We start from the raw sequence: 15,805 nt of genomic DNA, 5'->3' as shown, positions 1-15,805 counted from the left end.
TTTGTTAAACAAAGTATTGGACTGAAAACATTCGTATTGCAATCTCCAGTTTTTTTTATTCCCTAAAAATTCCTGGTAGATCGATCACTTTCTAGTAAAGTTCCTGCGTATATAACACGCAAACGAAAACATTTTAACCAAACGCAGCTAATTGATTTTTAGTGAGGGGAAAAGGTTTACAGTTTATTCGTGAGGTGAAGCTTTCTGAAGGTTGCGCTGACAAAACAAAGTGCGGCAAATACTTTTTTCTTTTTTAAACAAAACTGCAATGTAGGCAAATCTTGAATGGAAAATCTTAATTTAGTCTTAAGTTTCGCGGAACATGCTTCCAGCTCTTCGGTTCACGAGGTGAGGTATACAGTCGGTTATAAATAGTTCAAAACACGTGCAAGAAAGTTTTATTTTTTGTTTTTAATAAGTGAATTTTAAATAGATAAAGATCTCCTATGGAGTTCTTGTTTTAAATGGTACAATACTGAACAAATCAGTGAAATGCAGTACCAAAATGTGTACCTGAAAGAGCACATTACTTGGAGAATGTACTTTACCAGGAGCCCATGGTCATGGGCTCCTGTCTTTTACTTTATGTCGTGTTTAGAGTTTCATGTGCGAGAACAGTGTTAGAAATACTCACGATAAAAGCCACTCTTTTCCTTAAGTTTGGGCCACTGATTTCAAGCAAAATGGAGTTTCCATCATTCCCAACTAAAGTCAGGAAAATCGTGAATTTTTTAACTTGTAAAAATTTCAGTAATGTTCGAATCGTTTCCAATGCCTTCTCGGACCGTTGAAATCCAAGATGGCAACTACTCAGGTCCAAGTTGGTAGCAAAAATATCGAGTGGGGAGAGCCATCTATCCTGCATCCATCTTTCAAACTCGTCAGCAAAAGACCAAAAAAGCGATGAAGGGCTTCAACTGCTACAGACAAATAAATTGTGTAGACTTGAGATGTTAACACAACAGTGCTAACTTGAACCAAATGATGTGCAGCTAACTCAAACTTATGGAAAAATAGTATCGAAATAATTTCATACTTCCTCGTGTTACACAATTAGTACCCATCATGTACTACGATCATCAGTTGAGTAAGGGGCGACGAAAGATTGGTGACCCGGTTTTAACGTTCAACTTGTGTTGTTGTCACGGGCAACCGGCTCCGTTTCCAGTGGCAACTTGCGGGCATTGACGTAATTGGCAGCAAAGCGCGCGAAATGTCCGTGGCAACATCGTGATTTTAAGTCCAAAACTTCGTCTCCTAAGCTCGTTCGTGTCTTACTGAACTGATAATCGTAGTATTCGCAACTGTTCACTGTACTGGGGAACTCATTGCTTACATTTGTCTCGTTTGCATACGTCGGTTTTGCTTTTAACCAGATACGAATTCATATGATTCCAAAAATTTAAAGAGCTTGTAAGCTTGCATATAAACAATCCAAGATACAATTAAACTTCGATTTTCACTTGCTTAATTTACGTGTATATTTGTTGTGATACCTGGTGTGACTGTCACGCCTCAAATTGTAGCTAATTGTGCCACGCCCTTTCAATATTCAAAACTCATATTTTTGTGGTTTGATTAGTGGCTGAAGCATTTTTGTCGATCACACCCTTTTTGCGATAAACGTTGTGTATAACTCTCATTACATAGGGTTTCTCTGGCGGGAATTAAACTTCCTCTACCCCGCCCAAGTGTAACACTCCACAGTGTGCTTATCACAACCGTTAAGTCTTTGATATAAGATAAGCCACGTGTCTTTAGAAAGTATCAACAACTAAACTAGTTTACTGAATCAAGCTCATCAAGACTCGAAGTTTTCATTTAAAAACGTTTATCTTTATTTACAACTAAGTGCTGGAAACTTGCACGATAAAAGGTAGTTTGCTACCCTTGAAAATATCTCAAAATCTAATGAGCTAAGACTACGAAAATTAACATGTTCTTACTTTTGAAGTCCACTGTTTTCCGTGGTGTGTAAGCAAATGAATGTACAATAAGTTACGTTTTCGAACAGATAGAAAATTAAAGTTCACATGTCTAATGAGCGTGCAGTTGCTTACCAACACTTATAGAGTTCGTCACAAGTTTCAGAAGTTTAGCCTTCTACAAGGACGTACATTCGGTCTGTCACGCGTTCTTTCCTTGAGGGAGGAAAGATTACGTGAAGAGCCTAAAGATGTACCGTAGGCTTAATTGTACTGGCTAAAAGTAATGATGCTATTTCTTAATTTTGACAGTCGAACCTTGTAGTTTTGTCAAGCTAAGCTGGGTGCTCCAGTGCAGCATGTGTCAATATATAACAATAATTTGACTGCAGACTTAAATCTGGGGTCTTTCTCCTCTAATCTATAAATTAAAGAAGTGGTTGCCTAAAGGAGGTTTGATTGTATATCAATTCAAGTTGTTCCCTGGGGTGGACTTAAAGTAGTTAACTATGTGCGTGTCTATTCATAGGTTCGATTACCAGCCGCTGTTTAGGAAAGGAGCCCGCGCTCTTCCCCCGAAGACACTCCTCGGCCTCTTTATCAGGGAGAAAGAGGAGGAACATGGACTGGACTTGAGATAGCGGCGGAAATCGAGCATAGTTTATCCATTATTAGAAGCTTATCGATTATCTAAGATTATTTACTTCTTGTAGCCTATTCTTGGCTATTCATTATTTAAATTTCTGTGACAGGTTTTCAAGATTTCCCTGTTAACCCACCCCCCCTCCCCTGAACTATTTAGTATTTCCAAATTATCCAATACCGTAACACTGCCTTAAAAGGTTTAAATCTAAACTCTTTGAAAGCAGATACATTTAATTGGTTATTTTAGGTGTGGCAGGATATACTTTAAACTATGAATTGCCTTGAGCGCCCGGCGAAAAACATCCCTTGTAATTGTAAACTGACCGTGAGGAGATTCATCCATGGTAAAAAAAGCAACTGTCTCCAAATATTTTCTAAATACCCCACTGCTGCTTTTTGGGGACAACACTATTTTTTCCTGGCCTCCGTAAAAACGGATACATGACTTCAATAATTTAAAACAAGCTCGTAGTGTTTGCACAACAAACTACTTATCTATGTCCCGCACACTGCCATTACTTCCTCGCACAGCGAGAGAGTTCTCTTATTCATAAGTGCCTTACATTGAAAGTGGAATGCATTTCGTAATACACACTGATAAAGGTACCTCCGCCCCACTCCGAGGCATAATTTTCAAAAAAAAAAAATTTAGCAGTTAAAGATGATGATTTTAAACAAGACGGATTAACACCTTAATACCGTATTAGGAACCATACAATAATTTGCGGGGGACCTGAATTGGAAAATGAAAACTTGAGTAAGGTCAAGTAACTTGCCTTCTTCTCGGCTTACTGAAATAAGCTTCCATCATTTCTGCCAAAAGTTCAACGGGTTTATCCAGTCTCCCTAAAAGTTATTGGATAATCTTAAGCGTAACTGGTCCTTCCAACAACCTGAGCTATAGGGGTTCTCTGACAATCCCTGAAACTCGTGGCAGGCTTCTTAAATTTTCGCCCGCTGCGCCGCACAGTTGACTGAAAGGTGCACTGCTGTATGAAGTGGCACTACACTACTGATTGTCATGCGCAGTTCTGTACTGAAATTAATGCATTCTCTACGGCTCACTCAATCCGTCACAATCAACAGATATCTTGAGGAAGATCGTATCGTCCTTGCAGTAGTTTCTGGTCTCGATTTCCTCGTGTTTAGCGAACTTTGCTCCTCCGAAGCTAGCGTTCTTTTCGAGCTTAGGTCGGCCAAGGAATGGTTCATTCTCTGGACACGGGTTCGGCTTGATGCTGAATTTGATGTGCTTCCGTTGCGCGTGATCTTCGTCTTGATCCAGAAGGTAGAAGGTGACGCGGTAGTCAAATGGCCACTTGAGCAAACTGTCGAACGCACCTGAAACAGCACCAAAAATTGTTGATATGAGTAGGTCAACCTATAGGTTTCTGGTTCAGAGATTTGGAAATCTGTACCCCTCAACCCCTCAGAATTGGGTGTTTGCCCAACAATCTAAATATAGCATTTAACTTATTTATTTCGAATACTTTTGTTATTCACATTTTACTTCCTTTGTTGCATTGTTTCTATTAATTGATGTGTCTTGTCTTTTATTTTTGAACGTGTCAGTGACCAACACGATAGCATATGCTTCTTTGGTCACTGAGCACATTTTGTTTTGGTTTTATTATTATTATATTTTCCTTATTTTTAATTAATGAATTTTTTGTAATAGTGTGCGATAGTGAAATATGTCTGTAAATAGTGTCAATTAATAAAATCTAAAAAAAATCTGAATAACGAATTTTGAGTTTGGTGCTGCATATTTTGCTCTTTGATTTTGTTGCTGTATAAGTGTGAATACGGTGTATGTATGTTGTAATGTAGTGCCGTGTGTGTAGGTCAAGCTTAGCTGAATTAATTTTTTTCCTGCCATTTACTTGACCATGGCGGTGTCCAACCAGAAAGCTCTTGCTACTTTGGTCACCGCTCACATATAAATTTCATTTCTTTTAAAATGGCTTTTGGTTTTGCTTCTAGGACACTCAAATTGATTGAGATTGAGACTGAAAACCGCTCTAAATCCAGTCTAATATCGAGAATACATAAGACGTTCTTTTTATTACCTTTTAGCACGCTGATAAACACAGACATATGCGTCCCTTTTCCTTTCCCATCGCCGTTCAAACACACCGATGCGCACAAGCGATACCCGTGTTTGCTCGTGGTAAATGTCGGACTAAACAGTGTGTCTCCATTACCCGCCTTTGCTTCCTTCATTTTGCGCGAGTAGTCTTCGATGCGCCAGATGAGCTGACTGTTGGCGATCTTCTCCAGATCTCCAACACGTTTGTCCTGGGCTTTGATGAGGTCGGCTTGTTCTTTGAGTGTGGATTCGTGTTTGCTTAGTGTCTGGTCCAGCTCTGTTATCTTCGTAAAGATCGACTTCACATGTTCGATCATGTTGCTTTTGTAATGCTTTGGCATTTTTTCTCGACTGCACTGTAAAAGAAAGTAGAGTTCATAAGTTAAAATTACATTAAAGGAGCTCAGTTATGCCGGCATTTTGAGTTATTTTGACCGCGTACAAAATTACCTTAAAATTGAAAGAAAGATGAAAATAGTAGTTTACTAACATAGAAAAACAACAAAGAGGTAATAATAAACCATTAAGGAACAAGAATGGTTAAGGATGGAGAAGATTGAAACAGATTAAAAACGACAAACTTGAACAACTTTTCAAGTTGCGCAAATCGTGATGTATAGCTCCTTTAAATGCAAAGTTTATTTGGCGAGAAAAAGAATTTCAGAATTTTCTTATTTCTCTCTATCAGGAAGCGCGCTTACAAAGTCGTCCGTGGTTGGAAATGTGAGAAAAGTTCGTTCACCGATTGGTTAAGTGTTGAGAGTAAAATCAATAACGTCACATGAAAAAGGCGGGAAATAGAGTTCCGCTCTTCAGAAGTGCGTATTAGAAATCATCAGTGATTGGACATCTCGGAAAACTTCGCGTCAGTTCTTGTTTTGCGTTTTGAGAGTAATATTATATCACTGACAAATTTACATGGGGGAACATAGGGTTTCAGAATTTTCCTGCCATTGAAACTGACATACCTTCCTCGATTGAGGTATTTAAATAAAAAAAATCGTCAGCAACAAGGTTGCGATGTGAAGTTTATATGAAATAATTCATATATGAACTGCGGTAGTAGATGAAAGTGAAGAATGATCATCGCAGTTAATTTTCCAATTTAAACAATTGGAAAGAAGAAGCCTGAAAAAATCAGGGCTTCAACGGGATTCGAACCCGTGACCTCCGCGATACCGGTGCGATGCTCTACCAACTGAACTATGAAGCCACACATTGGGAGCGAGGTCAATTAATTGAGTTCATATCTTTCCGTGAGGAGTGAAATGATGTGAAGTTTATATGAAATAATTCATATGTGAACTGCGGTAGTAGATGAAAGTGAAGAATGATCATCGCAGTTAATTTTCCAATTTAAGCAATTGGAAAGAAGAAGCCTGAAAAAATCAGGGCTTCAACGGGATTCGAACCCGTGACCTCCGCGATACCGGTGCGATGCTCTACCAACTGAGCTATGAAGCCACACATTGGGAGCGAGGTCAATTAATTGAGTTCATATCTTCCCGTGAGGAGTGAAATGATGTTTTATGTACGCATCATTTCACTCCTCACGAGAAGATATGAACTCAATTAATTGACCTCGCTCCCAATGTGTGGCTTCATAGCTCAGTTGGTAGAGCATCGCACCGGTATCGCGGAGGTCACGGGTTCGAATCCCGTTGAAGCCCTGAATTTTTCAGGCTTCTTCTTTCCAATTGCTTAAATTGGAAAATTAACTGCGATGATCATTCTTCACTTTCAACAAGGTTGTATAGACTTACCCTGTGTGTGCAGCCAATATATTCAAATTCACAGATCATCTTCGTCTTCGGACAAACCTCTTCGATATGTTGGTCCAACTGTGGAAAAGGAAAGAGTATGATTGAATCAAAGACCGCATTTATGTACGCAAATTAAAATAGAGCCAGGAAATTATTCAGGTTTGAACGGGAATCGAGGCCTCGACCTCTGCGATACCGGTGCAGCGTTATACCAACTGAGCTATCAGGCCAACTGGGAGCTGGTCACGTGGTGAGGTCCAAAGTATATCCGTAAATGGCGTGCATGAAGACATACAAGTGAATACAGCATGATTGAGTCTCCACTTTAAGCATATAGGTGTCCATTTTAAGCTTAAAGGACCTGTTAGTGGAACTGTGTCAAACGAAGAAACTGACATGATACCATATTAAAGTTTACCTCGTCTCGAGGAATCTCCAGCTTCTTGTCGCATTTGTTGGGACATGGCAGCGGCAGTTTGGGACACTCATCTGCCAGATGTGCCTGGAAAACAAATTGCATCAGTCAAAAGTATTTCTTACCTCTCTCAAAAAGAGAGAGCCCGGCCCCATAAGCTTACAGCTTTAATCAGTTTTATTGGATTTTGGTATTCAGTATTTTCACAATACTATGTGCCAAAGACGGTTTTTACTGCAAATGTTTGACAACAGTAATTCATATCGCCTAACATTATTTGCCCTCAGGGCTCTAAACCTTTATACAAATTTATCCTGTTTCTTTTAACAGCACAGTTTTGGCCAAAATCTATCAAGAAAAGCAAGAATTGAGCGATCGTGAATGATTGGTAGGTTGGCAAAATGTATCTCTACCTTTGCAACATTCCTCGCTTTACATCTTTGATATGCTCTAGAGTCGAACAATTATTGGGCTATTAGGCGGACATCCCATAATTAAGCGGCCAGACATCGAAGTCCCGAAATCATTGCGTCTAAAATACTGTAAATAAAACCCCTAAAGGATATAATATTTCCGTGACAAGGGAATAAAAAAAACAGTGACATGTAGTCTTCATCATGTGCACCAGTTTCATGCTAAATCCTAACAAACCCTAATAAGTGGCCAACCCCTGTTAAACGGCCACCTCCCATTTCCTCGGGGATGGCCGCTTAATGGGATCTAATCTGCTCTAATTTCTTTACCTTCTTGTCCTCTCTAAGATGTCTGTCATCACAGTATGGGCAAGCGATTATCTTTTTCGGACAATCTTTGTCGAGATGTTTCTGCAGAAATCTCTTCTGAAATTTAGCTCCGCAGTCGTTCATACACAGGATTTCCGCGTACTCACAATTCGAGTTTACGTGATCCTGAAACGCAAACAGAGCATTTCTGATGTCAAATATCGATCAAGACCTATTACTTCAAGGCCAAAGTAAAGTCTGCGTCGAGCCAAGTGGCCAATCAGTCTGAAGCTTATCCCGGTTTTGCGGAATAAAGCGACTAGGAGTATTTATACTTCCCCCCTCCCCGGATGAAATGCTAGTCCATCACAGGGTTGCCCCCAGCATTAAGTTGGCCGGTACCCATTTATACACCTGGGTGGAGAGAGGTACTATACTATGAGAGTAATGTTTCTTGCCCAAGAACGCAACACAGTGTCCCCGGCCAGGGCTCGAACCCGCACCGCTCGATCTGGAGTCGACCGCAGTAACCATGAGACCACCGCACCTCTCTTTTTTACTGTAATTGTTGGTAACTGAAGGATGTGAGGGACACAAATACAAGACTTTTTTTTAAGAGGCGACATTGATATTGTTGCTTAGCAACCTCGCCAGATGTGGCCAGAGCGACAGCTGGAAACAGAAACTGCAGGCCTTTTAGGACCAGCAGTCTCCGATCTCCATCACTGACTCGGTAGGAGGTGAAGGGAGGCTTAAGCTGGTGATCAGCTCCCTTGTCATCAAAGTAAACTGTCAGGTGATTATTAAACGCTGTGTACATTAAATATCAAGCAACCATGCGAGCAAAAATACTGGGATTTAAATATAGGGTAATTTCAAAAGTGTTCAAAGCCTCAAATATTAAGTTCTACCTCGGCTTTCGTAGTTTAAGTGTTAAATTACAGAAAATATTCCGGAGGAAGAGGAGAAGAGGGAGTAGCTGTTATCCCTAAATGAAACCCTACATTGTGCACGCTATACTTGCCTACATTTTGAACGCCGTTATCCTGTCAAAAGCGGTATGGAATAAGAAAGTAAATACCTTCTTTTCAAGCGTTTTAGCCGAGTAATTGTACTTGTTCTTAAAGTAAATGGCACAGAATGTAGTTTTTGAGTTTGAAAACATGTTTCTACTTTACTTTCTTTGATTGCTCTTTTGAGAACTGATGGGTATTTAATTTTTCGCTCAGTCCCCCGCGAATTCGCTTTTTCATTAAGCAAAATAAAGCTAAAAACATAAAAAAACCATAGCTATATATTTAGACAATGTTTTCCGGAACCGTAGAAATAAGAGTTATGCTAAAAATACAAGCGGAGGAAAATTCTGAAAAACGTTCTATTTATAACTAACAAAAACAAAAACCTCTTCCGCCATTGCCAGTTATTTTCATAATATTTTCAATATTCCTCCTGATTTCACGGCTTCAACTGCCGAAATTTAATTGCCATCGCCGGCGCTTAGCGGCGTTCTCCGGCATTTTAAGAAAACAATGTGTAATTTATAAATTTGGAACAATAAGAAATGAAAACCGAAAATGAAGATTATATTACAGGCTAAGTGAGTCATTTTCTTGCGAGAACAGGTGCCAGCTTTGACTTGTTTTCGTTTGGGAAAACAGGAATCAATTTTTGCATTTCTGTAAATCTCTTTTTATCTCAGTTTTATTGGAACTGGAGAAAACAAAAAAATAGAAACTAAAAAATCGAGAGATTCGTTTCAAGATTATACAGAGAATCTCTTTTCATTCATAGGTGTTTTCTCGAACACCCCGTTGACATCTGCTATCTGCTGTTTCTAACTCACAAAGGCCCTATTTTCGTTAGTATGATAACATTTTTCTTCAGCGACGCGTCCAATCATCCCACTTTACATCATTAGGAAGGAAGCTCTATTCAACACTTAATAAAACTCGCGAATGCTGAAACGCCGCTAGAGAGCAAGACAAACAAACCACTGTTTTTGAACAGCAAATGACAATTTACCACGCATGCAGAAAGCACTTAAATAAACGTCAACAAGACGCGTTGATTAAAACTCTTAGCCAGTGTTTATAACAAAGGCGATTCCTTGCCTTAAAATTATTTTTATTAGCTAAAATTAGTAAAACACAATCTGCATAGCTTACCTGGTAATTCTGAAATTCGCCCTCCCACTTGCAGCCCCATTCATTGTTTTTACACTTGACATCAAGAGCCAGAATCTCGTTGTTAAACGCCTTATCCACGTAGGCCTGTCAAAGTGAAGGCACAATTAACATCTGCAGTGGTAAAGTGTCAAATCAAAATTTTACCTGATCGGGGGATACGTAAGGGTAGGTTTTCAGTATTTTCCATCATGAATCGCGATCCACTTTGTTTGTACACCTATTAAATCTGAAAATTCAAGCAAGAACTTCCACGTTTCACGAGGAAAGTTCCCAATCAATCGCAGTGACCGATACCGTTTTCATTTAGCATGAAACTGACCGATTCATATCTTAAGCATTGCAGTTTTTCATAAACCATTAACTCGTAAAAGAGCTCGAAACATCGCCTGATGTAACAAGATTTAAAGCAGAATTTGAAATAAAAATGAAAACACTATTTAATTCTTGATTGATACAAATAGATCAACGTTACGTTGAATATTAGATTTTCCACTCGAACAAAAGTGATTCACATGCCAGAAGAACGCGGCTTTTTCACAATATTGAAAAATGTGAATAAGGGTGTTGATTCGTCAGCGACGTTTCCGTTCAAAACAAGATTTACTTCAGTTTCCCAACAATCAGCGAAAAACCTTTGCTCGACAAACGGTGAAAAAGCCTTGTTTGGATCTATTTCTGTCAAAATTATTTCGTCATAAGGAAAGTCTTGCAGTAAATAATATGCGGGAAGATTTCCTGTCCGATCAATACATTTACAACGAAATGTTTTCGACTATTCTATCTATATTTTTGCGTCATTTCCTTTTTCATAGATTTAGCGATAAATCGGTTCTGTGTATTGGAAACGAATACAGAACTGTACAGATTGATAATGTACTATATAACAACAGCATTAAATTCACACATTTATACCAGATATTTTTAGGAAATAATACGAATGATATAACATTGCACGATATTTCGGTAAACACACTCGCTCGTTTTACATACGTCATCTTTGTTGATCGGGATCTGGTCCACTGGGCAACGGGGTTCAACCCTGGGAGAAGAGAAAAGCACAGAATAGGTATTATATTTTAAGACAAAAATTAAACCAGCTGATTAAATGGAAGGGAAACCACAATCAAAATATAATTCAAGTTTAAGTCTTCAAAGCAAATGGATGTAAAATTGCATAAATTTGAGTTTTATTTGTTTATCGAACGTCTGAGTGTTGCACGCAGTAAAGGGAATAAATTACGCATTGCATGGAAAGAAGTCAATTTCTGTCAGTTCCGTTCTGTGTATACAATATTAACAAAATATTTCCCTCCCTATCCAAAAACAAAATCAGCTCTGATGGAAAACGAAAAGCAAGAGCGTTTTCATTTTCTCGTTATTTAAATCTTTTGAATTGTATTAATTTACCATTGAATTAGGATAACGAACGCTTATGGTTTCATTCCTTGCGGCTATAAAACCCATTTAAAAGTTTCCCATACCAAATCGAAATTAACGTGCTAAAAAGAGTCCAGTATTCCTTCCAATTGTTATAAACTCTTTCGCAATTCGCAGGGTTTTTTTTGTTTTTGTAAAAATTGACGCAAATAGAATAATCTTGTAGTTTGTCCAATCCCTTGCATTTTTAATTTCTTAAAAACTGAAACGATCGTTTAAAAAGCGGTATCTAACAATAATGGAAATATTAATTATCACAAGATTTTTTAATTCTACGGGGCAAATTCAGGCCGAAAGCGGATAAAATGTGAAAACCATTCGCCCTGCGAGCAATATCTTGCCATATGTCATCCGACAAATTTCAAATACGTGTTAAATTTAAACCGCAACCGTGTGGTACTTTAACAAAAAATGCATCGCTCCTCGCGAAGTCAAAACAATAATACAGCGACGAAAACCGAAACTTAGCTACGAACTTACCTTGCTAATTCGGGAAAACATGAAGAGCACACACGATGGCCGCACTCCTTAAACTGTACTGGATAACGGAGTACGCTTTCGCAAATCGGACACTGACATTTCTTTTCCAGGGGATACACGAACAATCGTAGATCAATCTTTTCTTTTTCCTGTAAGCTCGGAGCTGGACTCCCTCTGCTACTTCCTCGCGACCTGGCGCTTCCAGTTGGACTGTGATTCTGGTTTCCACCGGTCATGTTATTTTCCTGATATTTACAAGGATCAAGATGAATCCATATTCAATTTCTTTACACTTCGATGTCGCGAAAAAGGAAAACGTCAACACTCTTAAGGGGCCGGGAAGGAGGATATAAACATTTCATGTGGTAACCGGACGCCTTTATATAAAGATCGACGGAGAGTATTCGTTAAAAAGTGGAGTTTTGCTAGTCAATCAACTGTGATAAATAATTGAATAGGGACCTTTTCAGTGAACTGATATCATTGGTTACAGACCGACAGTTGTTTCTCGAGTGTCAATCAGTATCGCATACTAAATGTAAAGCTGCGGGAGCGAAAGCCATTCAAAAGCAGAGCACTTTACTATGGAAACAACTTTACCACGCACGAGTTGTCCGCTTTGACAGTTGATATTTTTTCGCCGCAAACTAACATTTTCAAATGCATGCACGCTGCCCTGGTAACTTCACGTTCGTTTTCTCTTGCAATGACGTCCAGCCTCACTTTTCATGGTAACAAATAATCTGAAAGTCTAATGAACTTTGATCGATTGTTTAAAAACTGAATAATATTTAGCGGCGGGAAACGGACGAGTGGTAAGTGGGAGATCAGGTAATTCACTGCGGAGGTAGTTAAGGACAAAAGCGGTGAGAAATGATAACATCCTGCAGAAATCTGAATGTAGTCATGATATTTGAGTTTGCTTTTCGCTTCCCGGTTTGAGGTAAAGATATATTTTTGATGGAACCCTAAAATATCAAGCGAAAACAAAGGAATTTGCTGAGATGTTGCCAGTCATAAAATCCAAATCAACAGAGTTCGCAAAAAAAACATTGTTTTAGTTAGTGCCTTTATACTATTTTAGTTTTTGTTTTTCTGGCGTATAAAGTGCGTTGTTCCAGTAAATTAGTTTATGGCTGACTTGGGAAAAGTTTGCGCTTTTGTGGTTCGTTCACAAAAGGATTAAATTTTGTTTTAGACCTCGAAAGTTGTTTTCTACTCCTACTGAAGATATTGGTTATGCTGCTCTCGAACACAAATATTTTTTTAAAAATAACCAAGTTTGCAAAAAGTCCAACGAGGTAACTTGGCTGGAAATCAATAACGGAGACATCTTAAAACAGGAAATCTAAAACTCAAGGAAACGAATTTAAAACTCTGCGGAAACTGGATCGTTCCCATTCACAAAGTCATTCAGTTTCGCAATACATCATGAACAGAATGTTTCCATCTCCGGAAAAACTTTCGTGTTCGCAGACATCAGTCAATAATTATTTTATTATTTTGACGTCTTCAGATCAATCCGCAGAAATGAAGCTCTTACCCTAACAGTACGCAAATTGCGCAATTTGTTCAAAGGTCGACCAAGGCTGTAATAAATTGTTATGGCGACCAGGTAACGTTTAAAAATAGTCGTAACACGGTAGCCTAACATTTCAGCAACAGTTACAATCGCAGTGGGATTAAAATGTGCTCAAGGCGAACAGTGAAATAACTTCATCTCGTCCGTGAGATGGCTTAACGACCATCCGAGAACACACAGTATGTACCATATGACAAAAAGTCGTGTACTTTTGCAAACCGTTACAAGTTATCAACTTGCTAAAACTGTGGACCTGTTGGAGACCGGAGTGTAGTACGAGGAAACAGTCACAAATCTTACCAGTCTTACCATCATCTTGTTACAATTAAATAGGCGTCTCGCAGTATCAGTCTTAACCGCCCTAGCCTATAGAACTTATACTACTCTATCGCATTTAAAAACTGCCTTTCAGTGAACTTCCACTTAACCGTGGAAAAACCCCGCGGGGATCAAACTGGTAAATATGCAGTGTTATCGCAGAAGACCATAAAAGCAAGTCGTTATCACTTAGTGAAATTTCCAGTATCGCAAAGATTCGGCGTGAAAATTCCAGGCCAGACCAAATACCCGCAACAAGCTACTCAACAGCTGACACATTGCGAGTCGTTTATTTGCATCTAAGTGTAAAATATAACCGACCATTTTTAGTTGCACGGGGATTTTCAAGACTTCACTATCTTAACCTGAAGTTTCCAGTTCTACGATAAAGTTCGTTTCTTGGACTTCCCCTCGTCAAAATAACCACTTTAAACTTGAATTTGATAATGAGCTATAGTTATCGGCGTCGGCTTTAAGATCTCCATGATTTTCGCAAGGGGAAAAATTTAACTAACGATGCAATAAGTCAATGATTCGAAATATCTCTTACCTCGTTGTCGGGATATTTCTCACCATTTTGGCCGGCATTTCCGTTCAACTGTGGAGTTTCTTGGGCCGTCTTTACGTTTTGGCTGGATCCAATGTCCGGCATTTTGTTAAACAACTCAAAAGATCGTAACTTCAATCGTTAGATATCCGCAAGAAGCTAACCGTGAGCGCAACTTGTATAAACCAACTTAACCGCAACAGCACCTGCTTCCAGTAAAGTTCAAAATCTGACCAATCACAGCGCTGGTACCATGCGGCATTCACCTGCCCCCGTTGAACGTCAGCGGCTCGACTAATCACGTCCAGTGTTTTATGTAGAATTATGTATTTGTTGTCATGCTGAACTGACAAAATAAACTGAGAGCAGAAATTTTTACCAGCGAATAATTTAGGTTTTAATTGATGTGTATTAAATATGATTCACCCAATCTTCTTTCTCTAGCTGTACATCGAGGATAGCATTGTGTTGTAGGCTTTTTTATTGAAGTATTTCCAATTCGTGATCACAAGCGATGCCTAGCGGAAACCCGAAGTCTTTCTTCTAAGAGATAATTTTGAAAGACCTCTAAGCCGTCCATTTTTGGGATTTGCTATAAATAGAACACTCTCGAGATATAATGAAAATTCACAAACATCTACACATCACTAACATTACATAGGTGTATATTCGCAAAACAATAAAAAACGTGCTCATGGCAACTACTGCGAAGATAATTTCAAAACTTGCCTTTAGGCAACAACCATTTATGTTTCAAGTTCAAGGTCGGTATGAGCAGTGTTCCATTCTGATTCGATGCAGGACGTTTGTTTATAGCAACCTGAAGTCTTCTGTAGTACTTCTGTGTGGCTTTCAAAATAAAGACACTTTCTCATGGGGTCTACTGAACAAGTGAAAAGGCAAAGTTCAAGCTATTTTTAAACATTTTATCCTAACGAGTATCTCCCCGTTGTAACGACAAACACAAATTAAAGATTTAGATAGGCCTAAAAGATTTTATTATCATCTTTGGATTGTTTTTAAGTGTTTTAACTTTGAAGGATTCAGTCTGGTATCACATTTATTCTTCGTAGTTAAGAAGAATTCTGTTTATGTCTCACATGACATAGGGGACGAGCTAAACAGATAAATCGCCATATGGGAATTATATGTACGTCATCGAGGTAAATACGTGAAGGAATGTCGACCACCACAAAGGGAGCAAATTGGATTGCTTCTCGAATCGTAGAGAAGCCTCATGCGATGATTGAAAATTATCAGGAGGCGACGTTCTCTGGCACATTGGAAAAAGTAAAGAAACCTGAGTCATGCATGTCTCATTAAGTGGCTAAGATCAGCTGACGTAGCTGATGTTTCGTGTCTAATTACAACTGGAAAGGAGTCAGGTGCCTTCGGCTACGTCTCGTGTCGGACGAAGATAATCCGAACCCGAAAGAGTTTACGCTATCGTTGCAAAGGTACTTTCATGTATAATTTGTCCTTCACTGCTTGTATTTCGTCGTAGTGTCTTACATCTTCGCATGACTATTGCAATGAAACAAAAGTCCGTTATATAGTAAGTTTTGACAATTTTAAGTCATCTTGATATTATAATGGAATATTTCACCAAACACGGAAAAACTGTCACTTTTCAGCAATTAACCTCATTGTTGTAATCTTGCATATTTTGTCTACTTTCACGAAAGATAGTTAAGGG

The 15,805-nt window shown here is 38.8% G+C and overlaps 1 protein-coding gene across 1 annotated transcript; it reads right to left on the bottom strand.

The window, feature by feature from the left end:
• Nucleotides 1-1,814: 1,814 nt before the first annotated feature.
• Nucleotides 1,815-14,344, bottom strand: LOC110066138 (TNF receptor-associated factor 4-like). Its single transcript, XM_089279712.1, has 9 exons — nt 14,113-14,344; nt 11,663-11,907; nt 10,736-10,784; nt 9,725-9,829; nt 7,581-7,745; nt 6,841-6,924; nt 6,423-6,500; nt 4,640-5,015; nt 1,815-3,911 (listed from the first exon to the last, which is right to left on the bottom strand). Exons 1-9 carry the CDS (start codon nt 14,212-14,214, stop codon nt 3,625-3,627), a joined length of 1,491 nt encoding a protein of 496 aa, XP_089135838.1. The 5' UTR covers nt 14,215-14,344; the 3' UTR covers nt 1,815-3,624.
• Nucleotides 14,345-15,805: the final 1,461 nt, after the last annotated feature.

The sequence above is a fragment of the Orbicella faveolata genome, unplaced genomic scaffold (genome assembly GCF_042242905.1).
Source record: "Orbicella faveolata isolate gen_17 unplaced genomic scaffold, um_ofav_v1 contig_47, whole genome shotgun sequence".
Lineage (NCBI taxonomy): Eukaryota > Metazoa > Cnidaria > Anthozoa > Scleractinia > Merulinidae > Orbicella > Orbicella faveolata.
This window is presented reverse-complemented; position numbering and strand designations above follow the sequence as displayed.

Excerpts from the sequence above, each read along its gene's own strand:
- LOC110066138 (XM_089279712.1), bottom strand. The coding sequence starts at position 14,214 with ATGCCGGACATTGGATCCAGCCAAAACGTAAAGACGGCCCAAGAAACT. Across the intron at positions 11,908-14,112 it reads AGAAATATCCCGACAACGAG|GAAAATAACATGACCGGTGG; the intron begins GTAAGAGATATT and ends TGTAAATATCAG. Across the intron at positions 3,912-4,639 it reads GTTTATCAGCGTGCTAAAAG|GTGCGTTCGACAGTTTGCTC; the intron begins GTAATAAAAAGA and ends GTGCTGTTTCAG.